This window comes from Condylostylus longicornis, unplaced genomic scaffold, assembly GCF_029603195.1.
Source record: "Condylostylus longicornis isolate FDR11 unplaced genomic scaffold, ASM2960319v2 ptg000044l, whole genome shotgun sequence".
Taxonomy (NCBI): domain Eukaryota; kingdom Metazoa; phylum Arthropoda; class Insecta; order Diptera; family Dolichopodidae; genus Condylostylus; species Condylostylus longicornis.
The window spans coordinates 6,965,785-6,993,676 of NW_026578013.1; the positions used below are offsets into that span (position 1 = coordinate 6,965,785).

At 23.6% G+C, this 27,892-nt stretch overlaps 1 protein-coding gene across 1 annotated transcript in view; it reads right to left on the reverse strand.

Annotated features, from left to right (window-relative positions):
- Positions 1–1,541: 1,541 nt before the first annotated feature.
- LOC129610405 (serum factor response D-like) overlaps positions 1,542–27,892 on the reverse strand; it is a 44,380-nt gene continuing 18,029 nt past the window's right edge. The window contains exons 2-3 of the mRNA XM_055522970.1: positions 26,503–26,591; positions 1,542–1,803 (exon numbers count right to left, since the gene is read on the reverse strand). Coding sequence (XP_055378945.1) covers positions 1,795–1,803; positions 26,503–26,591 — 98 coding nt within the window. The 3' untranslated portion in view covers positions 1,542–1,794. The remainder of the gene's footprint in view (positions 1,804–26,502; positions 26,592–27,892) is intronic.

The window sequence follows — 27,892 nt, forward strand, 5'->3', positions numbered from 1 at the left end:
TTAGAATTAATTTTAGTTAAACAACTTTGTGTTCATAATATTCGCATATAAAAAGTAAATCGAAACTTTTTACGTAAATTCATAATATACTACAATTATACATACATAATATGTAATATTATTAAATCTATTTTTAATAATAAAATCTACATCATCCTACATACATACTACATATCACAATATGCATTAACTTAACTATAACAAGTTATAAAAGTAACAAAATATTTAATATTTAATATAAGAACATATACATACATACATACATTTCTATTTGCATACATACATGTATAATATATTTAACATAATATCGTCATTGATTAAGTTTATTGCCCTTTGTCCTCGTCCGCGATTTTAAAAAAGAAAACTAAAAACAAAATAAAATATAACAACATAAAATTATACAAATAATATGTTTGTATGTATGTTCATATGTGCTTTATTATATAGAAACATAAAACACACACACACATCCATAATTATGTTGTATAATAAATTCTAGAAAAATTGAAAGCTTTTTTTCTAAAAAAAAAAACAAAAAAAAAAAAAATTTATTGAAAATGTGTTTTTTTACGCAAAAATCTCTTTTTTAACACCATAGCAGCCATCATTTTTATACGTACTTGGTGTTATTTTAAAAAAAGCATGCGCTAAATATGACCTAAATTTTAAAATAAAACTTTTCGAAACGATAAAAATGTAGGTACATTTACAGAAACAAAAAAGTGTACTTTCAAAACTTTTAAACATTTTATGTGTGACACGTTTAATTACGATTTAGTTATCTGTTATACAAAATTCAAATTTGTTGAGTCATACAAAATATTATGTAGATTAAGGAGTTTTATACCGAATCTATCTCAAATATTTTGTTATTAATTTAAAACAAGTTGAATTATTGATCATCTCATATAAAAATATCAAAGCAATTATTCCCAAAAACGGAAATATAAGTATCAAATCCTTTGTAGAAAATGTTTTCGTAACTGGCTACATGTTTTGTAACTAATGTTTTACAACTACCACCTAGATCATATTTTTTAAATTCTATGATTTTATTTGAAATAACATTTATTTTACTACTAAAAAATTTGCTATTGCATATTATCTTATTATCATGAACACGAACCTAAAAACTCATAACCACGAACCTAAAATTTTAACTGATGGTATATTATAATTATTGTGCATGAAAATAATTGAAGCATAAAAATTATAGCAACTCGCAATTAATTTTTTATTAAAATTTTAAAATTCAATTTTTTTAATTCAAAAAGTCAATTTAACTAGACAACACAAAAGCTTCATTTATAAACTTTCATAATTTAATTTTTTTCAATACTTGAAAATTTTGAAATTTTATAATTTTTCAAAAAAAATAATTCACAATGATAAACCGTTATAATGATAGTGTTATACGAAATTTCATAAAACTATTTTTTAGCAAATATCAAAACCTCAAATTCATTTTATTTTATTCAAGTTTCAAACTAATTGATTTGAAAATTTCCTATATAGCTTTTATTATTGAACTTTTAGGATTTCTACAATTCTGAAAAGCTTTAAAATAAGTTAAAAAGTTTGGGAAATTTCATTTCAAATATTAATAAAAAAGTATTGCATATATTCAGGCTAAAGTAAATTTTTAATATTTCAATCTAAAAAAAAATTGCATATATTTTGGATGAATATTTTGTTTTTTGTTTCTACTTACCGTTTTTAAATATAATATTTTCAAGAGGCGTTCATGTATACCATTTTTAAAGCTCAAATATAGTGAATTTTAATTTATAAATTTCAACTCACCTGAAAAGAAAAAGAAAAAAATATTCAGTAAGAAAAAATTTAAAATGTTTAATTAATTTTTAAATTGATTAAGAAAGAAATTTTTATATTGCTATAAATGGCAATCAATAATAAATTGTAAAAATTTTTACAAACAAAATTTTTTTAATTTAAAATATTGTAATGAAATGAAGGCTTGTAAGTAGAACTCGTTCAAGTCAAAACTAACAATTATTTCTTAACGAAATAACAAAATTATGACTGCGCATTTATGAATTTTTTATTTAAAATTTAGGAAGGAACTGGGGTTTTCTCTCTCTCTATTACAGATTCTGTACAGAGAATTTTTTTGGGAAACTTTTTATTTTAATTAATCCAATGACAAATATTTTTCTTCAACACAATTATGTGTGCGAGTTATGTATTTGTTCAGGCTAAATCATAAAATGAAAATTAATATTAATTTTTACTATTTTAGAACAATTAATTTTATTGTAGATCCAACAATTTTCAAAAATACTTTTGTAAGAAAATTTCCTAACTAAAATAAGCAGAAGTTCTTGCACACATGCCTTATATGTATACTCAATTAGAGTAAAAATATATCATAAATTGTTTTATAACTCAAAAAAACTGCTAAAAACCATTTGGAACTAAGATATTCTAAAAGTAAATGGTAAAAAAATTGTAAAATATAATAATTATAAAGGATTTAGTAAAATGTACTTCAGTTACCAAAATATGTATGTGTGTGTACTAGAAAATGTATGTATAATAGTAATGGCATATAAGAAAACCCTTATATTCACTTTATTCGAATACGTTCAGCTCAACTAATTCTGAATTCGTTTTTCTATAATATTCTTTATGTATAATTTTCTTATACTTAATTCTTCTTACACACACCAGCCCAAAATAATTTCAAGAACATTTTTTACTCTTCTTTTAATCAGTTTTTTTTTTACTGTATTCAATCTTTTCATTTTTTATTTCCTTTTAAACAGCGCAATATATAAAAGTAACAGAAGAAAAGAGAAAAACTGGAACGCACAATACAAACACATGCCATATTTTCAATTGTTAATGAAAAAAAAAAAATAATAATGATTGATAAATAAGGATGATAATGATGATCGAACACATCGTATATGTTTGTACAAAAAATCCGCATATGCATATGATATACTAATATAAAAATGTATCTTAGTATGTATAACAAATATTCTTCGCAAAATTTTGCCACCATGACGGCACAATGCACGAACACAAGAAAAATAAAATTTTTCCAATACTAGCATAAATTTTATTTTTTTTTTTATGTATGGTAAAATGCAACCTTACAAAAATATAAAATGTATTTTAATAATAAAATAGTGCATTGAACATTAGCTATTATATATAGAGTTGAGGATATTTTTTATAATAACCTAAATAAACGAAGGTTGATGTCCTAAATTGCATGGTGCGATGACCCGTATTTAAATAATTCTCTTTTAATTTTACGTACGTTTACGAGTTGGACAATGCAAAACTCAATGTAATTGAAATGAAGTTAATAGTAAAGAAAAAATTTTTATTTATAATGTTTGTTTGTATATATCATATGTTTAGATATCATAGAATATAGAACTGGAACGGATTGCTCTTAGAATAGGAATATGCACATACATACAAAAATGTTATTAACCACGTCTAAAAGGCACGAATTCTGATATATGAGGCAAAAAAAAATTCAAATAAAGGAGAAACAATAAAATAATTGAAATATAAGAAAAATCAAGAAATTTTTCTAGAACATAGAACCGAATAAATTAAGAAAATTATTTTATTTTTGTTTTGTACCTTCTCTGGTGGAAAAATATTATTTTAGATTGAAAGATGGAGCAAGAACAAAAAATCTTTTTTCTTCGAAACTACTTGAGTACGCTGATAAAAATTAATATAAAACTTAATCTAGAAAATTAACTTGAAATATATGAGACGGAAATTTGAAGTTTTTAAAAGGATTATGAGAAAATTAAAATTAAAATTTGTTTCTTTCAATCGTAGATCTTAGAATACTGTTATACAAATGCAACACTACTTGGTTGAGTTGCTTCTCATAGATAGTTCTGTTTGATTTTATCATGAATCACATAGTTGTGTTCTAAACTTAAATATTCTTCTAGAAATCTCTCTCCACTTCTCTTGTTAAAGTTTTTGAATCGCGTAAAATTCTACTTCTAGAATACAATTAATCAAATATTCCATTGAATACAAATAAATATGTTCTATTTTTTAAGGATTATTTTGGGAATTTAACATGCAATAAATTATATTACAATTAAACTCACAAACTACTCATAATTATAATCATTATTATTTTAATATTTTTATTTCATTTCTAAAATTTTCACTACAGTTTTCTTCTTGCATGAACTTCTTTTATCTTTTTTTTTTGCATACACAAGAACAACCGTACCTATACTTTAAAAGTGGGCAATGACTTCTACACTTCTTCTTCTTCTTCTTTTATACTTCATTTCGGGCAATAAACTGGAATTCTCTATACACATATATGTATGTACATAGTACCTATATAACTCTGTATGCAACACATGCCTACCTACACACATACCCATGTATATGAGCAATATTTTTTTTATTATAATGGTATTTTATGTTATGTATATATTTTAAAAGTGCAGTGTGCCATTCATTATTTTAATAAAAAAAACATTTTACGGCACTATCATTTTCTCTGTCGTCATTATAATTTTCAATTTAAGGTATGATATATAGTATAGAGTATATATATATACTTATATCTGATCATATCTATATCTGATAGTTTAATATTTTATTAGATTACCGCTGTGTTATAAAGCGTATATCTATTTCAAAATGGATATTGCAATTTTTTTTTTCTTGTTTTGGTTTTCTAATGTGATTTTTAAAAATAGCATTGAATATGAATATTTTTACTTTTATATAAAATAAAAATTTATGAAAGTAATATAAGTAAGTAAGAGTATAAAGTAATATATGAGTGCATTCAACTTTTATTAATATAATAATATTAATTTGTATACTCATGTATGAAATATTGTGACTGGAAAATATTAAATATTAATGATCTTTTTAAATTTATATGGCAAAATGACATGAAATGTTACTTTGGGGGAAAAATTTGAATTAATTATCCCAGCTAAAAATTTCTTATACATATTACTATGATTATAAGGATTAAGAGTGATAAAATTTAGAGCATGCTTTTTTCAAATGATTATTAAAAATATATAAAATTTTTGCAACCAAAATTTTTCGACAAACTAAATAATATGTACTTAATGACAGTACTGCTAACAGTAACTCTTAATTATAATTTGAACGACGATCAATTCACTCTTGCTGCAAATAAAATTTGTAATAAAATTTAATTTAATCTTAATAACACCATTAATTTCTTTTACTACAATTATATAAAATAAAATTGAATTCAAACATAATTAGTGCACAGAAATTTTTGCACTTTTCTATAAAATATTAATTAAGAATCTCTTTGGTGCAAGACGCTTTAACATTTCAAATGTTCGCCAAAATTCCTCTCAAATTCACAACTACTCTTGTATTACAAAATAAAACAATAACCCTTTTTATAACAAAAAAATAAAAACCCTTAAAATCGTTATTTTTAATATAGTTCTTTAAAACAATAAAAAAATATTAACAAAAGGGCATTGAACATTTTTTATAAAACAAAAACAAATAAACTCAAATTAGAAGGAGTTGACCATAAATATCGATTAAAATCCTAAAGGCGAACATTAAAAATACACGATCAAAAAATATAAAAGGTGTATGAACGTTTTAATACAAAAAACCTTTAAGAATAAAAGACTCTTATATATACATATATATATGTATATACAAATTATATAGGTATATAGGAAAATATAAAATTTGTTCACCAATTTCACATTCTCAATATTCTCACAAGAATTTATTTATTCCTTACACGTTTTCTTTCTAGAATATTATAAAATTGCATTCCTTCTATCTCTCTAAATTGTTATTATTATATTATGCCACATATAAAATGCTATTAACCTTATATTTGAATCAGCAGCACCAACAACAAAATAACCGAAATAACTAGAAGAAGTGAAACAAAAACAAATTCTAAACGATGACGTTTTCCTTTTTTCTTTCGTTTGTTATTTTTTCTTTTTTTTTTTGGAATTATAACAATGCTCACTAACACTGAAAATAATATATTTAATAGTTATTCTAAGATCGCCCAGAAGAACGACAATAATTGAAAAGAATAACAAGAATGTTTTTTTTTTAAAACAGGCGCGCGTAAAATTTTTTCCTCTTTCCCCAATAATGCATACTCGAATTCGGTATATCTTCCTCTAAACGAATACATATACCAAATATTTATATACATAGTTGGTAATGGGAAAAGGTCATCAACATAATTTAAGTATGATTGTATGTGAATATTTTTATTTATTTTTAAATTTAAATCTTGTATGCTATAATCTTGATTGTGAATCAAAAGTAATAGAAATGTATATGTAACAATATACATTGCAAAAAATCTAATTTGTGCAGAACATACATTTTATATAATAAAAGTAAATAACATTTAAATACGTTTTATTGCAATAATCATGCTCTATCAATCTTAGAGCAATAAAAATATTTTGAGTGCAATCAACTTTTCTGGGATACATAGATATTATTTTTTTTTTTATTGTTAGATGTATACTATTAAAATTATAACTTATTTATTATATAAGACAAACTATTTCTGCAATGCGAATATGCATGAATATGGACAGTATTACAGAACAGACAATAACCTTTATAATTTATTTATTTGTAAAATTGTTAAAGAAATGTGCGCAAGGAATGCAATGCGATCAATACAAAGATAAAGAATTAATTTTTTTGTATATGTAAGTATAATGAAAAAAAAAATAGTATACAATAAAAACAAAAAAAAACATTTGCTATTGAAATTGAAACATAAGGCAAATAATTGATTCCAAGATCTTCTTTTATTCTTTAATATTTTTTAATTATACATACATATTTTCTTCTTTTACTCCATACAACATCCCTATACATACACGTTACTAGAAAGATATAGTATTCTGTTTGCACATATGTATGCAAAATACATACACATAAATAAATGGATAAGATATTCGCATTACAAAAATAATAAAGGAAAAAAAAAATGTATTAAAAAAAATATGCATTCTCTGTCAGTCGTTCAAGTGCATTTGAAGACATTCACCTCTTCAAGAGTTCAATGGTATTACATACAAAATATAAAATAGTATAATTTTTTTTTTTACTCTTCTTATAGTTTAAATACTGCTACTGCTATAATGCTGCTGTTGCTGCTATTATATACTTTGTTGCTGTTATTATTGTAAATTATACTGTTGCTTGTTATATTGTCTGTTGTTAATTTTTCGTATTATATTCTCGTTGTTAAATAATTGTTATATATATATTTATTGCTATTTATAATATAATAAATATGTAGCTATACTTAAATTGTGCTATAATTATTTATTTTTTTTATTTTGCATCATGCATCATATAAGAAAAACTTGTATTTTTCATAAAATCACTATTATATGAGTACAATGATTTCCGTTTAATAAATGCAACAAAAATTTTATTATAACAATTTTAGAGTGAAATTAAAATTGAAATCGATAGTAAAATATTAGAGAAAATGATGCTTTTTCATTTTAATTGATTTCTTTCGCAATTGATTTATCCTTTTTATTAAAAGAGAAGTGATTTTTTTATTGCTTAATTTTTTTTTTTATACACACTCTATAGTAAGTAGAGATTATATGACTAAGCAGTTATAACATGTTTGTATATGCAATTGAAATGAGAGAAATGTCCAAATAATAATAAAATAAATTTCAGCTATCATAATTAATAACAGGCAAGTAGAAAGAGAGACTACTAGCATGTTATATTGAAAATTTTCAAGTACAATTTATAGTGTTATGTTAATTAAATAAATTAGAATTTAACACTACTATGCGTTTATGATATTATACAAATTAAAATTGTGTTACACATCCACCTCTGGTTATATTAGGGTACCTGTATAAGAGTAGAAATAAAATACTATAAGTACATATGTATTAAATTCCCTACTTTTTTAAACGGATTTCTTTTAGATTGAGATGAACACAGTTTAAATGTTTTTCAACTCATAAAAATTGTCATAAGGAAATGAAATAACACAACATGATTATTTTTTTTTATATTAACAAAAAGAAGGGTAATAAACATTCTTGTAAGGGTTATTGAAAACGTACATATGTACATATCTATGTGTGTATATACAAGCGTATTTTGTATAAACAGATATTTTTTGTTTAATTGCAAATTGGTAATGAAATTTTAATTTAACAAAATAAAAATATTTCAAGTTTTTTTAATTTTTCTCTTATTCTTTTTTTTTTTTTGGTAATTGGACAATATTTTAAATCAAATTAAAGAAACCAGATATTTAGTAACATTAATAGTTAATAAGATTATTGTAAGTGTTTTTTTTATGTATATGTAAATTAAATTAAATCTTATACATTTATTACATAATTAAATATTGGACCTATCTTCATAAAATTTTTTCAAGATCTCATAGCCGAACGTAAAAGATAATATTTAGCTCAAATTCTATATTCATTTTCTATGCGACGATTACAAGAAAAACAAGCTTAAAATTTCATAGAAGCTTTAGATCAGCCGAATGCCAATTTGTAACGTACTTGTTTACGTTTAATAAACATTGTACAGTTTACTGTACATGCATTTCAAAATTACTACAAATTTAATTCGGTTATAAAAGTTGTTTATTTAATATGAAAGTCAAGGTTGTGTGCGATTGCAAGCAAGGTTAATGATAACAGCACCATAATCCTACAACTAATCGAGGAAATTTCAATTTAAAATCAATAAAGAGTGTTATGTATTTTAATACCATTATGAAACTAGTTTAATGTAAGATTCTTACCATCAAAATATTGTTGTATCTAAAACGATGATTTCAAATATGGTACTTGCACAGATATGTGGGTTGTATAATTAATATTTTAATATTTCCGGTATAAAATAATTTAAGTAAAATTTTGTTCTAAATGTGAACCAATACAAAATTAGTAAATTAAATATTAATATATGTGTATTAACAGTATATTAAGTAACAATATTTATTACAACTGCACTCTAACTACCTCTGTTTGTATATGTATGTATTAATGCACATCCTGAAGTAACTAATGTTGTTATGTGCTCCTTTTTAATATTAAACTCAAGCAATATTTTCAAATATTTGAAGGAACACACGTTATGCAACAAACAATAGTAATTTGTACAGTTATATACTTTTCATCTACTAAGTACTTATTATGTATATATGAAAATACACAAGAGTACAATATGTTATACAATATATTTTTTTTTTTTAAATATTACTCATTAACTCATTAATAACCTATTTTTAAATAACAAAAGAAAAAACAAAAATGCATTAAATATTTACTGTTATGTCATTTCTGTTATACATTATATTGTTATTATTATAATTCAGTTATCTAATAAAAAGTAAATCTAATTAAGAACAAACACACTTACAAAAATTTATCATCTTTTTTCAAGATAAAAAAAAAAAAAAACGAAAAAAAAATCAAAATTTTTTTTCATATTCATGCCACTGAAATGGCATGCCACCTTCAAAAACGCACTCAAAAAATTACAATGTCATTATAAAAAGAATAAGAAAACAAAATGAAAAAAAAAAAAATTAACAAAAATTTTTTGCAGTGCACTGAACTGAACCTACTATAAAAAATCTTACCGCGCGCTACTTCTATTCTGACATTTTTCAATTTTTCTTTTTTCGTTTCCGATTTTTTTCTCTCTCACTCTCCCATTAAACATTATTTCTTCTTCTTTTACATAATTCTATTTATAACACAGTGCCACTGCTATAACAGATACTATATTATAGCACAATATTATGTACAATATTAATAAAAATATTCAATTTTAATTCATCAGTTCCATTATTTTATTATTATTTTTGGATAATGAAATAATGAATGTAAAATAGAGATAGAAGAGTTATTTATTACAGGTACTTATGTACATTAAATAATATACAAAGAGTATATTATGTTAAAAGGAAAAGGAAAACAAAAAAAAAAATGAAAAAAAAATAACGATCAGAAAAATCAAGGTAAACAATTAAGTAATTTTTTTAATATTACTTCCCTATTTATTTTAAATATTATTAAAATAAAATATAAAGAAAATCAAAATTAATTCTTTTATGTACTTAATATAAACTTCAAAAAAGAAAAAAGACAACAGAACGAAATTAAGTAAACGTTCTTTTATAGATTAAAACGTAAATAGAGACCAAAAACCCACATAATAACAATAAGAATATAATTGTGAAGAATAATAAAAATAAAAAACACCAATATAGCAACAACAAAATGAAAAAAAAAAATAAGCGATTAAAAAGTCAGTCAAAATGACATTGAACGAGTTCATTACCTTTTTTCTTTAGTTCTCTTTTGTTTTTCCTGTTTTCTCTTCCATTCTCTATCTCTCTCTCCTCTTGTTTTTCCTTTTATTTTAAAATGTATATAAATGTGGTAAATATATTGGATTCTTAAAACTTAATATTATACATAGGGACATAGATATTTGTATGTGTTAATGTGCATACATAATAGCAAATTTATAGAGAGCTATAATTTTCTTGAAATATCAAAGAGTGCTATCGAATATAATAGTGTAGGAGCAATTTACTACTTAAATTTATTCTAGAACTTTTCTTTGAGACACAAGTGTGTGTTCTCAAAATTCTGTACAGATTGCTGCTTTGAAAAACCATGTGGATTATTTTAATTAATGATATTCTGGTTGAATTAAGCGAAAAATAGTCGATGAAATGAACAAAATAAAACGTGGTCGCGCATCAGATTTAACGTCAAACTTTATTCGAATAAATACTGGATACTTTAAATAAAATTAATAGAAATTTTACTCCATCTTACGGAACATTCAACACAAACACTTATATACTAAGAAATATATACATATATTATTTTATAAACATAATAATATTTTATTACAATATTGTACACATGGTTATTGATAATCCTTATCTCATTTTTTTTCGAAATTATTAATAATTATTTTATTTATAGTAATGTATGAATGTGAATAGCAAAATGAAAATATTTACTTGCACTATCACCTTTGAATTTCAATTTTCGATTAATAATTATTTCAAACCTAAATTTTGTAAATTGTTGTAACTAGCTAGCATAATTGTAGTACACGTATGTCAGTTGTAAGATGATGGTATATTAACAGAATTTTGGTTTTACTCTGATTATTTGGTTATTCTACGAGTATACAACTACATTATATCCAATACATGGTGTGGATCTATACTAATGTTATAATCTATCCACAAATTTACATGGTATATTACAAATTTACATTACATGGACCTGTATACTAAATAATAAATGGTATGGACCTATATATTAAATAATAAAAACATTTTGCGAAAAGCTTTCTATCAACATTATGTAAATTAGAGTTAAATTAAAAAAAAAAGAAAATTTGATAATTTTACACTGGAAATTTTTCAATTGTTTAAAATGAGAATGGAAATTTTTGTAAGAAAAAAGCAAGTGAATTTGGTGAGGAGATTTACATGTATAAATTTTTATTCTATAATAAATTTGAGGTAAATTATATTGTGTATATATGTATGTATGTATGTATATACTAATGGAAACATCCCACTATTTTTATCATAAAAATTGAATTTATAAGTTATTTAAAGTTTAAGGTTGCTGGATCTCTTTTTGTAATTTATAAAATTTATGATTTAAATATGTAAGTATATAGATATTATTTTACATATCTTATAGGTTTATATGTAAGTACAGTAATTAACCTCGAATTTGATTTTAATTCTGATATATATCAAACTTTTTGTATCTACATTATATGAGTGTATACATGTATATATAAAATAAATTTCATATAGTAAAGGGTGATTTTATTTTTCCTATTTGATTTTTTCTCTTGTAATTTTTAGGAGTTCACGCTGTATAGGTGTCAGTGTAAAATCCAATCATTTTAAATTTTGTCGTTTGAGTTATTGGTTTCGATTTTAATAGTTTACCAAAAATGTGGGAAAAGATGACTAAAAATTTTTGAACCTTTGAAATTGATCAATTAATTTGCAGTCATGGACAATTTTTATAATACATGTGTGTGTGTAAATAGTTAATTGTAAAGAAAAATTAAATATGAAATCAAAATTTTTCTGTATTTTTCCGTAAATATGAAATTTAAATTATAGTTTAAATTACATGTAAGCATGTAACATTTTAGATGGTAGTCTGTCTAAATGCATATTATATTTGCCATAAGTCATTTCATAGAACTATAGAGAAAATTTCAATTTTTATTACAGAAGATGCTATTCAATTAAAATGTATGCATGTTCATTATGTAGCTACAGTATGTGTGTACTTATTATACATACACGTATACACATATGTCACATACAGTCATATTTGTTTAGATTGATAATAATTCTTACTTTATTTTTTTTTGTATATTTGAGATTCAGCAGCAAGAACACAGAAAAAAAAGCTTTCTAAATACACTGAACGAATTTTAAAAATAAAATAATAAAAAAAAATAAAAAAAAAAAAAAACAGAGAAAAATGTTCTTACCAAAATATTCTTAAATTTTTTAGTGGTTGACCTTAAAACAGTTTTATTGGTTTATTTATTTTTTTTCACTTATTTATTTATTTATTGTTGATTTAAAAAAAAAATTTTCAGATTAATTCGATTTGTTTAAATTGTTGTTGTTTTTGGGTTTTGTTTTTTTTTGTGGATGAAAACCTGTTAGATAAAAATAGGTTCAGAAAAAAAAATATTTTTGATTTTATTTTTTTTTAATTTTGATTTTTGAATGTTCTTGAGAATTTTTAGTTCTTTTTTTTTTTGATGAAGGTTTTCAATTATGTCATGCACGGCACAGATTAATTACAAACAAAAAATAATAAGATACTTTGTATATACTTAGGTACTCAATTAAAAAAAAAATCATATTCGTGGTTTCTTGTTTTTCATTCTTTTGAGAATTCTTCTTTTAATTCAAGTTTCTGTTTTTTTGTTTAATTATTTTGGGGCAGTAGAACTTTTTTAAAACAGTATTTAATTTACTTCTGGTATTTGAACATACTTATGTACATATTTGCATAAAGTATGTTCGTACACATGTACGTATGTATAATATATATGTACATAATATATTATGTACATACATGTTTATTTGCAAATTCTTATAAATCACGTTTAGTTAAAATGTTTGAATTATGAAAAAATAGTTTTTTTTTAATAACAAAATTTTGTAATTGGAATGTTAATATCAAGTTGTATTAATAAGCCTTGACGAATTATGTTTATGATTTGTCTAATTTATGGGATTTTTGTACAACTTGTACGAAAATAAACTTTTTATATTAGATTAAAGCGTTAAACAGCTTCAATTTGGAATTAATAAAATAATTGTACATTTAAACAGAAATCCAACGCTAAACATTTTTTTTGCCCTTCTTCACTCCTAGGAGGAGCATAGGGCTAGTGCATGATATCATGCCCTAGTTTCATAGCGTCATAGAGTTAACTAGGTAGGTGGCTAGCCTGCCGTAAATGAAACGCAAATATAATTTATCAAAATAAGATATTTTTTTCAACAAGAATGATGGTAAGTAATCATTCCATTACAAAGACACTTGCTTTTCGAGCACCTTTAAAAAAAAAATTTGAAAAAAGTGCTTATTAATTTCATCCTTTCCGTTCGTCCGTTCCTCCGTCTGTGGACCTGTTTACAATATTTCTACACCCTTGAAGATAGAGAGCTTTACATAAATGTTTACTAGAAACTTATTTCTGCAGAAGAAAATTTTTACCTATCTCCTTCCTTCTAAGAGACCTAAAAATGTCATTCTTTAATTACTTGTTTTGAAGAATTAATAAATATTTTTCAAATTTTGTTAATGCAAGAAAGTAGTTCTACCGCGTCACAGCATAATTAAAATATTAAAACAGCAAAATTACTGCTACAATTAACTGTTATTTGAAACTTCGCTTTTTTCGAATTTTTGATAAGTTGTAGGAATCTGAAATTTTAGCAACTTTTTTAGATATTATAAAAAATTGTTTATTTCGTTAAAAGAAATTTGATATATTTCCGAAACTGTAAGCTTTTCCAAATTTCTATAAATGCGGAAAGCTAACGTTAAATGCCAATAAATATTTTTCTTAACTCACGCAATTAACCCCCTAAATTCGAGTATTATGTTAACGACTCTTTCAATTTTATTTTTTACCTCATCCTAAATGTATGCTATTTTTTAAATATTTCTGTATATAAATGAAATAACGTTAAAGCTAGATTATTTTTAAAGAACTAGAATATTAATAGCTAAATTGTATTTTTATTTGTTGAAAGGAAAAGTTCTAAATCACAAACCATTAATTTGACCCAATTTTATTATAACGTACATTAGTTTTCATACTATTAATTTCCCTTAACGGAAAAAATGTTTATTCAAATTGTATAATTATGCGGGATGTTGCAGTATTTGAATAGGTTGAATGAGATTTTAATAAACTCACCACAAAAAATATTTTAATTCAGCCGAAACTTTATAATTCGAGCAAATCAGCAATCAATTTATACTATGTAAATCATTTACGATTAATATGTTCCTACACTAAGTACTTGCACTTGTGAATGCACCGTGATGTAATTTGTTTTTTCTACACAATACACCTATACAAGTGTACGCCATATGAAATTCGATAATATCATGAATATAAAATGGATAATATTTACAATTTATCACTAATTAATTAATATAAATGTAAAATTTTTCTTTTTTTTCCTTCACTCCTACGAGGAGCATAGGGCTAGTGCATGATATCATGTTCTAGTTTCTATAGTCATAGAGAGTTAGCTAAAAAAATGCCATTCTTTTAATACAAGTATTCGTGCCGAAAACTTACAAAATAAAAAATTATCTTATTTTCAATAATTATAAAATAAATACAAGTAAATAATCTTAAATTTTTATAAATATAAAATTAATTATTATTAATTGGTTTATTAATCGATTAATTAAATTAATTCATTAATTTAATTAATAATATAAACACTATTACTTATATGCACACATGTAGATGTGGCTATATAATAAAAAATTTAAAAATTTTAGAATCTCTGCTTTTGTTAAACTCTCTTGAACTTTTTATATTATGAAAACAAAAACAAAAAATTATTAATATACAGGAATTACCTTGAAAAAAAATTGTACCGAATGAAAATTACAGGCACAAGTAATTTAAGTTTTATATATTAAAAAAAAAGTATGATTCAAAAATAAAATAGTAAAAAAAAGAAGCAAAACATTAAATTAAATTAAATTAAACTAAATTAATATATCAATGACATTTTTTTAGTATATTACACGTTATACCTCAGTTCATTGTACTATCATATCATTATACATACATAAAAGTACTTATAGTACTTGATATTTTATTCGCGTAAACATTAATTCTAAATGTCCTTAAAATTTATAATTATGAGTATTCTGAACTTAAAAACCAAATGCGGAAAATTCCTGTTATATGGACATGATATATACATACAGTTATGTATGTGTATAAATAACAAAGCTAAATTAATTAGAATATTATTGCATATATACTTATACTTGTATAGTTTCGATAGTTTTGAATCTTAATAAAATTCTACCTTGAATAATGTTATTAACATTTTAGTTAATTATTATACAAAACAAGTAAAATTGAATTAAATTTTTTAATAATTTGTATTTAGTAGATTAAAATTAAGAGTGTGTGAAATTAACGCTTTTAATTATTTGTTTTAGGAATTTTTTTTTTTTGTTGGAAAAAACAAAGCTTTATGTATTTTCTTCCTGAAAGCAAGTGAAAGCAAGTGTAAGTGTAATTGTGTATACTTAGGGTTGTATAAATTTTCAACGTGCAATTATTTTTCCCGCCTCATAAACAGAATTTTTGTTAATGGAATTATTATTCTAAAAGAAAATTTTGTGAATGCCCAAGATTCATTCATACAAGAAGAGTATTTTTAAAAAAGAAAATTTGATTCTGACTGTTAAAGCTACATTCATGAACAAAAAAAATCAGTCCCTGATTTAAATTCCCTTATAGAGGTTTTGTACTGCCTGAAAACTGACATTATAACCGCATATAGTGATTTTGTCATTCATTGATTTTATTTTCTTGGGAGAAGCATAATATGAGTTTAGATTATTTATACTGTTAATTTTTATTATATAATATGTGTACGTCAAATTGTCAAATACAAAATATTACGAACATTAAATAATATACATGATTATGCATAGTAGCAAGCAACTAAGAATATTATTAATTCTAAATTAAATTTAGCATTTTATGAACTTAGCTGTTAATACATGAAAGTATGTTAATTAAGAAAATTTTTAAAAATTAAACTTGCACACGTACACACATTATTTATCATAATTTAATTTAAATTTTTATATCCGCATATCCTTGAATTTTTTAACATTTAATTTTTTCTTACTTCAATTTTTTAATACATAATAATTGAAGTTCAACTTGAGTAAGTTCATTTACGTTATCGTTTAACAACATATACACATTATATATTGTATATGTATACCTTCAATTATAAAAAGTAAGTAAAAATGTTATGACGTATTTATAGATATATGTATGTATTTTTTAGGTGATATTTTTTCGTAAATTACGGCAATTATACGTTGCTATGTATGCCGCGCCGTGGTGATTCAACTTATAAAATTTTTATTTAATATACCCATACTTACACATTGGTGCATAATATAGTTATTATGAAATTATTGATATTGAATTTTACTGATTAGGAAATACCTATGTATGTAGGTATATATATTAATGACAATGTGTTATTATTAATTTAAAAATTTTTAAATTTTTGACTATATTTTAACAAAAGAAAAAATATTGAAGGTTAATTAATATTCATAGATTTGACGAATATTATGTCAAATTATATTGCATTTATCGTAATAATAAAATAAGGTATAACATTACGATCAATCGCATTATAGAGAAATATACATGAGGATGATTATGTTTTATTGTTTATTGCAAAATTCTTGAAAAGAATGTTCCATTTTACTTTATATATGTATGTATCAGATTCTGAATTATAAAGTGAAACTTATTTCAATTAAGAATTTTTATTATATTTCAACACTCAACAATGGGGGTTTTTTGATTTTATAGCAAAATGAACAAACTACTCCAAATTATTCATAGTTTTAGTACTTAATAAGAAATTTAATGGAATTATGTATTAAATTATAAAATTATAAAATAAAATTTGGAAATTAATTGTAAAGTTTTTGTAACCGACAGACTCATTGTAATTGAAGAGATGAAAATAATTTTAGAATTACGAAATTTATTAATATGTAAAGTTGATTATGCAATTCAGTCAGCTTTACTGGCTCGTATTGTACTTTACTCCTAATAAATATATGCATATGTATTTGATTATTACTTGCAGTATTGTAATTAAAATTCAAAAAATTATGGACAAATTTTCAAAACAGTAGATTCCTATTTTTACTTTTGTTTGTACATATGTATATACATATGTATGCATATACTGTTGTATTGCGTATATTATACCAAAATAAAGCTAAAAATCTCTTAAAATTTCTCAAATTAGAGATATTTACAAGCAAAATAAAGAACAAACAGCTAGTACGTAATAAATTCGAAATATATTATATATATACGACTTAAATTAATGTTTTTTAATTATTTAACTATTATTTCATATATTTACATACATATGTACATATTTTCTAAGTATAATTATAAATAATAATGATTAATATAATAGTAATATCTCATATAGTTAATAGGCTCATTCATATTCATATATGTAAGTATGTAGCTAGAGGCTTGGTTATATATGTACATATGTTGAATATAATTTCATTACTAATATTTTGTATGTGAGCTGAACAGTAGTATATGTATGTATGTATATAAACACATTTAAATACATTTTAACTCCGGATTAATTTTTTCAATAAATTTCCATATTTTTTTTTTTCTTTTTTTTTTATTATCATATTATTTATATAAATATAGACATGTGCACATGTCTACATATTCTTGTTGTTAACGTTTTTTTGAATTCTGTTCATAAAAAAAATTATTTTGCTTTTTTTTTTTATTTTTTGCAAACACTCTTCTAATATCAAATTCCATTATTATAATTTTTTATATAAAATTAGTTCTATGCATAAACATATGTATGTATATATGTATATACATAAAAAAAACAAAATAATTTTATTTTTTTATTTCAGGAAAGAATAGAGGTCAATAGACAATTTGAAGGCCGGCCAAATTATATTCTATATGTAGAAAATATAAAATACTGACTAATTGATATTTTTATAATAAAAAAAAAGTAAAAAAAAAAAAATATTTATATTAAAATTCGCTGAAAATGAAAAAAATAGCGACGAAATTCGAATTAAATTAATAAAATAAAAATTTGATAGTGTTCACATTTTATATTAGAAATTTTATTTTTTAATACAGTTACGGGCTCTAAATAAATATTTGAATTTTTTAATAAAAGTATAAAAAATAAATATACCTATACAATGTATAAATATGTATACCTAAAACATAATATAAAAATATAATTATAGTACATTAAATTAACGATAGAAGGAATAAATGTTTATATAACGGTATTAAAACTGATTTCTTTTCGATAATCCATTATATTTAGTGTCATATTCAACTGAGAGGGTTGAAATGGAATACAATCAAAACATCAAATACATGTTCACACGTAAGTATGAATGTATGTAAATATTTTTTAATGTAATATGCAAGTAATCATAAATAAATTCGGATGAAATACTTCAAATTTGTGGCTCGTAAACCAGCACATTTTCCTCGTGTAATCAAATACACTATTTTATTCCTAAACGATAATCACCTTACATTTTTTTCATTTAAACTTTATTTTATCCGAATCATCTAACATTATTTTCTATTTTCTTAATATCACAAAGAAATTTTATTGCATACTTTTTGGAGCGATAGAGTGAAGTTAATAAATTTAAAATAAATAATTATATTTTTTGATTAGGAGAGATTTGCTCTAAGAGTTTGGTTTTTATAGAATTTCGGAAATGGTTGACGTTTTGGAAAATGAAGAGCTGAAAATTTTGCAAATTTTGATCGACAATACTCTGAAAAAAAAAACTTTTTTAAAAAACTTACAATTCATTAAGCACTGCTGCTAAAATTTCAGGTACTTATAACTTATATAGATGGTCTAAAGAAAAAACGATATAAAATCTCGAAAAATTCTATTTTAAGTTAACGGTTAATTTTATCGGTCATTTTTCTTTATTTTAGTTTTCTCTCTTAAATGATACAGATATACAAATTTTGAAAACAGGAACATGGAGACACAGACGAATGGACTGAAATTCAAACCAGTAATCATTTGCTTTTCAAAATTTTATTTGAAAAGTGTTAGAATTTAGTTTCACTTGAAATATTTTGAATATTTCAAGATTTGCTACTAAAACATGACTTTTTTTTTTGTCATTTACTGTACAATCTAAGTAGAAAATATTTATTTTGTAAACACCACCGTATCACAAATTAGATAACAAAATAATAATATTTGAAATGATATTAGACACATACAAACAAGGAAGCAAAATTATTTTTTTTTTATTATTTTGTGATTTTCGCTTATTCTTTTTATCTTTTGCGTTTTTATATAATTTTAATAGAACCTTTTATATAAAACCCCACATTTTATAAAGAATGACAGTTTATTTAACACATACATATGCATGCATAATTAATTCTTTTTGATATTTTTGTTTTTTAGTTCTACTTCTCAACTCAATACCCAAAAAATTTATGAGCACAATAGAATCAAAGTATGTAAGTATGGAAAAAAAAAAATAGTTTGTTTTTTTAAAGAACACCAAAATTTGGTCTACCTTGAACTTTAAAAAATTTTTTTTTTGTTTTCAATTTTTGTTGTTTTTTTAACAACACTATTAACATACATAATTTTTGTGTATTTTTTTTTTTTAATATATTCGAATTAAAAGAGTAGACTTTTGTTGGGTATATGAGTAAGTATGGAATATATGTAGGTAGGAATATAATATTGTATATACTTATAGGTGAATATTTTCTTTTCATGCCTCTTCTTATATTTAATGAAATGAGTGAAAAGTTTATCTGACTGGAAAGGCATTCAAAGATGGCGTGCGCTTTTAAACTTAGATTAAATTTCTATTTGCTGATGATGAAAATAAAAAAGAAAAACTAAAGAACACACATAGAAAATTTCCTTCATAAAAGTGTGAAAAATATAAATCAAAAATGAAAGGAAGAATAAGATTTATACATGTACTAATGTATGTATATCTAAATGTACATATACATTAATGTATATAAATATAATATGAAAGTGTTTCCATCAAAAAAGTGAGAACCGTAACGAAAAATTTTTATTTTAGTTATGGTGTTCGAAATATTCTTAAACATTTTAGCACATGTAGAAAATTATGCAACTTTTTCTACTAGAATTTCCCTTCCTTGTTTTTGCGTCTATATATCTACAATCTACATTCATACATATATATGTGCATATAGTATTTCATTAAATGTATGTATACAGCTGAGAATTTAGCATATAATTTTAAATTTTGCAAATAATTATTTTTAATTTAGGTTTTAGAACACAATTTCTATTTAAGAACATTATTAACTTAGAACATATTCAGATATATTAAAAGATGTCTTATGTACTAAGAATTTTCTATTATAATTAATAAATGATTATTTTTGTTATAATACCTATTTATTAAAATTTACAACAATAATATGAAGATATATAAAAAGGCCAGTTTGAAATGTTCTAAAAAATTAATTTAAGAAAAAACGCACGTACTTAATTATTATATACTAAAACTATGTGGGTAATAAACAAGTTTTTAGTACACATAATAATTTTTTGAAAGTAATAGTCAAAAATTTATGTAACTATTTTGTTTTTGTTTTTAACACTATAGCTATAAATAATAAAGACAACATTACATACTTGTATATACATGTATAAAAGAATGTCAAAAATCAAGATGATTTTTATTAGTCTCTCTATATAAAATTATTATTCATCATCATCCCATATACAATATTATTGATGAAACATCAAAATGACCTTGTTCTGACTATTGACATCGATATTATTATGTTATGTGTGTATGAATATAGATAGTATAACACAAGTATAATTTATATAATAATTTAATAGTGAATGTGTGTATGTATTTATAATTTAAAATCACTTATATTATATTGTAGTGTATAAAAGAACATAGGAACAATTTTGGAAAAAAACAAAAATTCATTGTTTTTTTTTTTAATTTTTGAAGAAGAAGAAGAATACCTAAAAACCTGAATTAATAAAATGTAATTATTACATTGACATCATAATATACACTTCCATATTACAATTAAAACATGTAATGAATGTATTACAATTTCATACCTACATACTATAATTATTATTGTTATATAAATTGTGCGTGAACATACACGCACTTACAAATTGTATTTTAACAAAAATTTAATTCAAATTTATAATTTTTTTTTTTAATTTGTATGCATGTGTTCGTATCCGCAACTAAATACAAGTTAGTATGTGTGTGAAATAACTATACAAAATAGAGTGAGTGCGTATAAGTATCTTCTTCTTTGCGTTTATTTCAGAATTGATGGTGTTGCTAATTTTTTTTTGTTTGTAATTTTTTATTCTACATACATTAATTTTATGCCTACATATGTACATATGTATATACTTACATTTTCATATCAATATGTGTACAAATATAAACATATGTATGCTTATATAACTATTATTTTTTTGGTCAAAAACAAATTTATAATTTATATAGGTGGGTATATTATTATGTATAACAGTATGTGTATTGATATCGCGTGCAAAACCTTGAACTTTTAAAAAAGTTTTTGGAGGACATTCAAGTATAACAATTTTTTTATTATTATTATTTTTTTTTATTAATAAACAAAGAGAGCAAACAAAAAGCAAAATTAAATATTTATAGGTATTTACGCACAAAATATGTACGAAAATTATGCGTACATGCGTACATACATACTTATGTACATATAAACAAACTGATATATGAAATTTGCTAAAAATATTTGTATTTTAAATTAAAGTCTTTTGTGTGAAATGTTAATATGTATATATATACGGAAAAATGTATTCATAATGGGTGTACATGCATATATATACATATATATGTAGGTACTTATAATATAAAATTAAAAGAAATTCGGTACAAGTTTAAAAAAACAAGAAAAATATAAAAAAAAATTGTTTTTTTTTTTTTTTTGCAGATATTCGCGGGGTTCATTTTCGCAGACGTTATTTTAAAATAAAATAGAGAAAAAAAAACACAACACTTTTTTTTTTTTTTTTCAAATGCTTTCATGATTTCATGGTTCGATAGTGATAGAAAATTCATATTTCTCTATATACAAAATAAATAAGTAGACATAATTAGAAAAATTACTTAATTTATGAGATTTTTGGCCTCTTTTAAATTTTTATATGAAAAAAAAATCTTTTTTTTTTCCTTAGAATTTGGAGAAGAATAAAAAATAGAATTATTAAAAATTTTTAGCACGTCTACATTTATAATTATGATTAATTCTTAGAATTAATTATTATTAAACAGAGACTGTAGGCCATTTTGTTTAAGTTGTCTTTTTAGATCATTTTATTTAATTTGTTTTCACATACATCAGTAAGTATAATCAAAAATTCTAATACATATATGTAAGTATATATGTAACGTATGTACATATACAAAAATAGAACCTTAATGCAATAGTACTCTGCAGACAGTTGATTGGGCATCGAAATCAGTTGTTACCCTAACCAAATTTCAATTAAATTGAAAATGGAGTTTGACAATGTATTTAAAGATTTATAATTGCAAAAACAGGTTCAAAATCATCGAAGTTAAGCCAAATTTTACCAGATTTTACTATAAGTGATCAAGGCCACAATGTGTTTTAAGCAATTGTTGAATTTCTGCGAAAATTAATGTGCATATTTTCTTTCAAAAACTTCTGGAGGAAAATGGAAAATTTTTCATAAAATCTCTTTAGAAATCTTATCAATTTCGACGGCTAAGACTTACTTATTAAGAAATTTTAGCTTTCTAATGTTTGGTCAATTTTTAAATATATAAATAATTGCCGATAGGCTGCCGAATTGCCGACAGACTGATGAAAAATTTGATTATATTTATTTAGTTTCTAACTCATTTTGATTTTAAAAGTGCCGTACTTACTAAAAGGGTTCTTTTTTAAAACATTATTGTCAAATTTTAATAAGAACACGAGACAATTAGTAAATGTTCCATCTGAAAAAGCAAACAAAAAATCTTAAATGTTCTCTGTATTGTGATAAATAAAAGCCCATACTGTTTGTTTCCATGCTTCGAATTTTATTGATACTCGCATATCAAATTTGAAAAGTACCATAACTCTCAAAATCCATTTTTACTAAATGTTGAACTCTAAATCAATTAAGTGTATTTGATGACGGACGCAAAACAGAAGAACATTTAAAATTTCTACATATTGAATTTTGTTTGATTAGAATTCAATCAGATATTCACATACATATATACAAATACAAGTAAGATTTCCTGTAAAAAACAAAAACTAAATCCGACCTGCGTCATTTTAAGTATACTTATATCACACATTTACATATACCGTTTACATATATTGGTGTGTGTTCTTATATAAATCTCCTTATTTATATAAGGCGCGCGATCACAGTTGATTTTATTTTTTTTTTACTTTTTTTTTTCTATTTTTAATTTTTCGAAAAGGTTTTTAACATAATCAAGGACAATGCCAGCATGCTCTAATTTCAAGGTAAAGGTGAAGGTAAAGGTACATAATAAGTAATTCACAAAAAAAAAAAACAAAAACAAAAAGTTCATATATATACTTAAAAAAATATTTGAAAAAAAAAAAGGAAAATAAATTGGTATGTCTACAATAATGAAAAAAAGAGGTTCTTGATAAAGCTGTATAGACAGACTAAACGACACAATAGCACGATTTTCAAGTCTGGGTTCATAAACTAAACAATAGAAGAATTATACAAAAAAAAAAATTAGGAGAAAAATAAAATGTACAAAAAAAATTTTTGGATTAAGACGCAATTTAAATCGTATATGTGTACGCTTCCTCATTTATTACAATTGTTATGTTTAGACTACTTTTTTATTGTTTTTGTTGTTGTTTTTATTGTTAATTTTCCCTCATTATTACACAATGAAATACTAGTTTATTTTCTATATATTTTGACTTCCTATTCATACAAAATTATTTATCCTTTTTACTGAAAAAAAAAAACAAAATACAACAAAATGCGTAATTGGAACTCTATGATCAACTATCATGACAACTATTACGACAATGATTAATATCATCATAGTGAAATCATTGCATAAAGGTGAAAAAAAAAAGTATAAAGCAAAAACAGCAGCGACCTCTTTATATCAGTTAATTTTGTGTATTAACCGAAAATAAAAAAACAAAAAAAAAAGAAAACAGGAAAAAATATTAAATGTAGACCTTTTAAGAGGCGTATTTCCTGTCTACATCCTGATATGTGTAGGATACTGAAATTTTTTGTCTACATTCACACATAGTTTTTGTTTTGTTTAGCGCTCCAAATTTAAACTAAATTTCACTTTTAAAATAATTTTTTTTTTTCGCTTTACAATTTTTTATACCCTGCACTTCGTGAAGGGTATATTAACTTTGGTATGGAGTTTGTAACTACTTGAAGGAGTCATCTGCGGTATGGACATATATATATATTCTTGCTCAGCGTAAAATTCTGCGTCGATTTAGACATGTCCGTCCGTCCGTCCGTCCGTCCGTCCGTCCGTCCGTCCGTCCGTCCGTCCGTCCGTCCGTCCGATCGCACGATAACTCAAAAACGAATAATGCAATCGACACCAAACTTTCACAAGTTTTTTCTTTTGTGCCAAGGACGAACCCTATTGTTATTGGACTAAGTCGGACAACGGGTTCGGGTAGCTGCCATACAACTCCAAGAGTTTATTTTAAATATTTCAAAAACTAATAAAGCTATAAATATAAAATTTTGTATACGTGTGTCCAATTATATTCTACACATGCTTTGAAAATTATAATGGGATAGCTTCACCGGTTCGGGTGGCTGCCATACAACTCCAACGGCAAATTTTTTATATTCGGCAAAATAACAAAGTCAGATTCATGAAACTTGGCAGCCATGTGTCCAATTATAGGTCAAATATATTGCAGAAGTTTTAGAGGAATTGCTTGACAGGTTCGGGTACCTGCCATACAACTCCAGAAGCTAATTTTAAATATTTTCAAAAATAATAAAGTCAGATTCATGAAACTTGGCAGTCATGTGTCCAAATATGGGTCAAATATATTTCTGAAGTTTTGGTGGAATTGCTTGACAGGTTCGAGTAGCTCCCATACAAGTCTAAAAGCTTATTTTAAATATTTGGAAAAATAATAAAGTCAAATTCATGAGACTTGGCAGTCGTGTGTCCAATTATAGGCCAGACATATTTCTAAAGTTTTGGTGGGATTGCTTGACAGGTTCGAGTAGCTCCCATACAAGTCTAAAAGATTATTCTTAATATTTTAAAAAATAATAAAGTCAGATTCATGCAACTTGGCAGTTGTGTGTCCGATTATAGATCAGATATATTTGTGAAGTTTTGATGGAATTGCTTGACAGGTTCGGGTACTTGCCATACAACTCCAAAAGCTTATTTTACATATTTGGCAAAATAATAAAGTCAGATTCATGAAACTTGGCAGTCGGATGTCCAATTATGGATGGTCAGACATGTCCGTGAAGTTTCTATAGAATGATTTCACAGGTTCGAGTAATTGCTGCACAATAACGAAAGGTGCAGGGTATAATTCAATCGGTTTATACCGACTGAAACGTTTTTACTTGTTTTACATTTACTTTCAATTGAAAATATTCTTTAATTTTTTCTTCACAAAATCGAGGAAAAAAAATTTTTTTCGGTATCCTTGTACACGTATGTATATACATGATTTTTATCCCGGAAAAAAAAAATCCGCTCAGGTGTTCAAAATTTAAAATTATAATTTTTTTTTTTTTAACACGTGCCATCATTCAATGCGTACTTATTTATGTAATTAATAATTATATAACATAAAATTTGATACATAAAATGTGCCATTTTCAAAATTATTTCAAATATACTTGTAAAAAAATTATCGCGATTTTTATCATCATCTGATCATAATAATATAAATAAAATTTATAATAATACATGTTTCAAATATATACGTATATATGTATGTTAAAATAAAAGTGAAAAATTAGCTTACCTTGCACCCTTCACATGAATGAACACCATAATGGAAACCGGAAGCTTTATCACCACATACTCGACATAGAACTGTTGTACCGTCAAATTCTAAAAAAAAAGAAGAAAAAAATACAATGTTAATTAATATATAAGTAATTATGTGAAATACATGTAATTTGTGATATTTGGAAAATGAAATGAAATTGGAATTTGGGTTACACAACTTTTAGTCAAATTTTTAAATTAAATGGTTTTTCGTACCACAAAACGTGGTATAAATTATATATGAAATATTTAAGTACATAATAAAAATTTTATGACCTTCTCTAAATTTACAAAGATCTTATTCAATTAAAATTAATTTTAAAACTAGAATAAATTTTCAAATTACCGAAAGCTGGAATATCGATTTTACTTTTACTTGAAGCTAGTCCGTATTTTTAGATTAAAATCTTTATTCTTTAAATTCAAATTATTTAATTAAGTCTATTAATAAAAAGAAAAGTAAATTATTCTTAATAAATTACAATTAATTAAGAAGGAAACTATGCTTTGGAAACGGGTTAATAATAGAGCTATGAAATTTCATTTATCATTTTTGTTTGATTTTCCCTTACTCAAATATTTGATAAACATTTAATTTCTTATTTATATGAAATAGTAAATTCAGATTAGTAAAATCAAAAAAAGATTTGTAATCATCACTGATCAGTTTTTTTCTTAAAATTCTCAAAATACATAAATTTTTAAGATTGGCTTGTACCTGTTAGTTATTCTTTGATCATTTGCATAAAAATTAAAGAAAATAATAAATCAAAAATTAAAATCGGTAGCAAAAAAAATTAGACAAAATTTACAAATAATTTCAGCTTATTCATAAATGAATAATTTGAAATACATACACACGTACATATGTACAAAGTAATTCTTAAATTCCAATAATAACAAAAAAACTCAAAAAGAAAAGAAATTTTTCCAATATTTTCAATTCCATATGCTTGAAAAAAAAAATCTGCAACACAAAAAAGAAAAAAAAATTAAAATACAAAAGTGTATTCAATTTATTACATAATATACCCGTTGTACACTCATCATAACAACAAATTATATAACTTTCTACTCTTTCACTTGAACTTGAAAAGAAAGTTAAAACATCATAAACAGAATAAAAAAAAAAAACTATAATAAAAAAAAAATTTTCAATAAAATTTAATTTCATTAAAAGAAAGGTGAAATGGCATGCATACACTTTATATACATACATACATATATACTTATTTGTACGTACCAGTGTATGCACATTAATTTTAATAAAAAAATTTACTCGCAATTTCACTACTTTCACAGCAAAATCAAAAGAAACAGAAAATATTGTATGGTAGCAAAATGAGAAAGAAGAAATTCTTTCT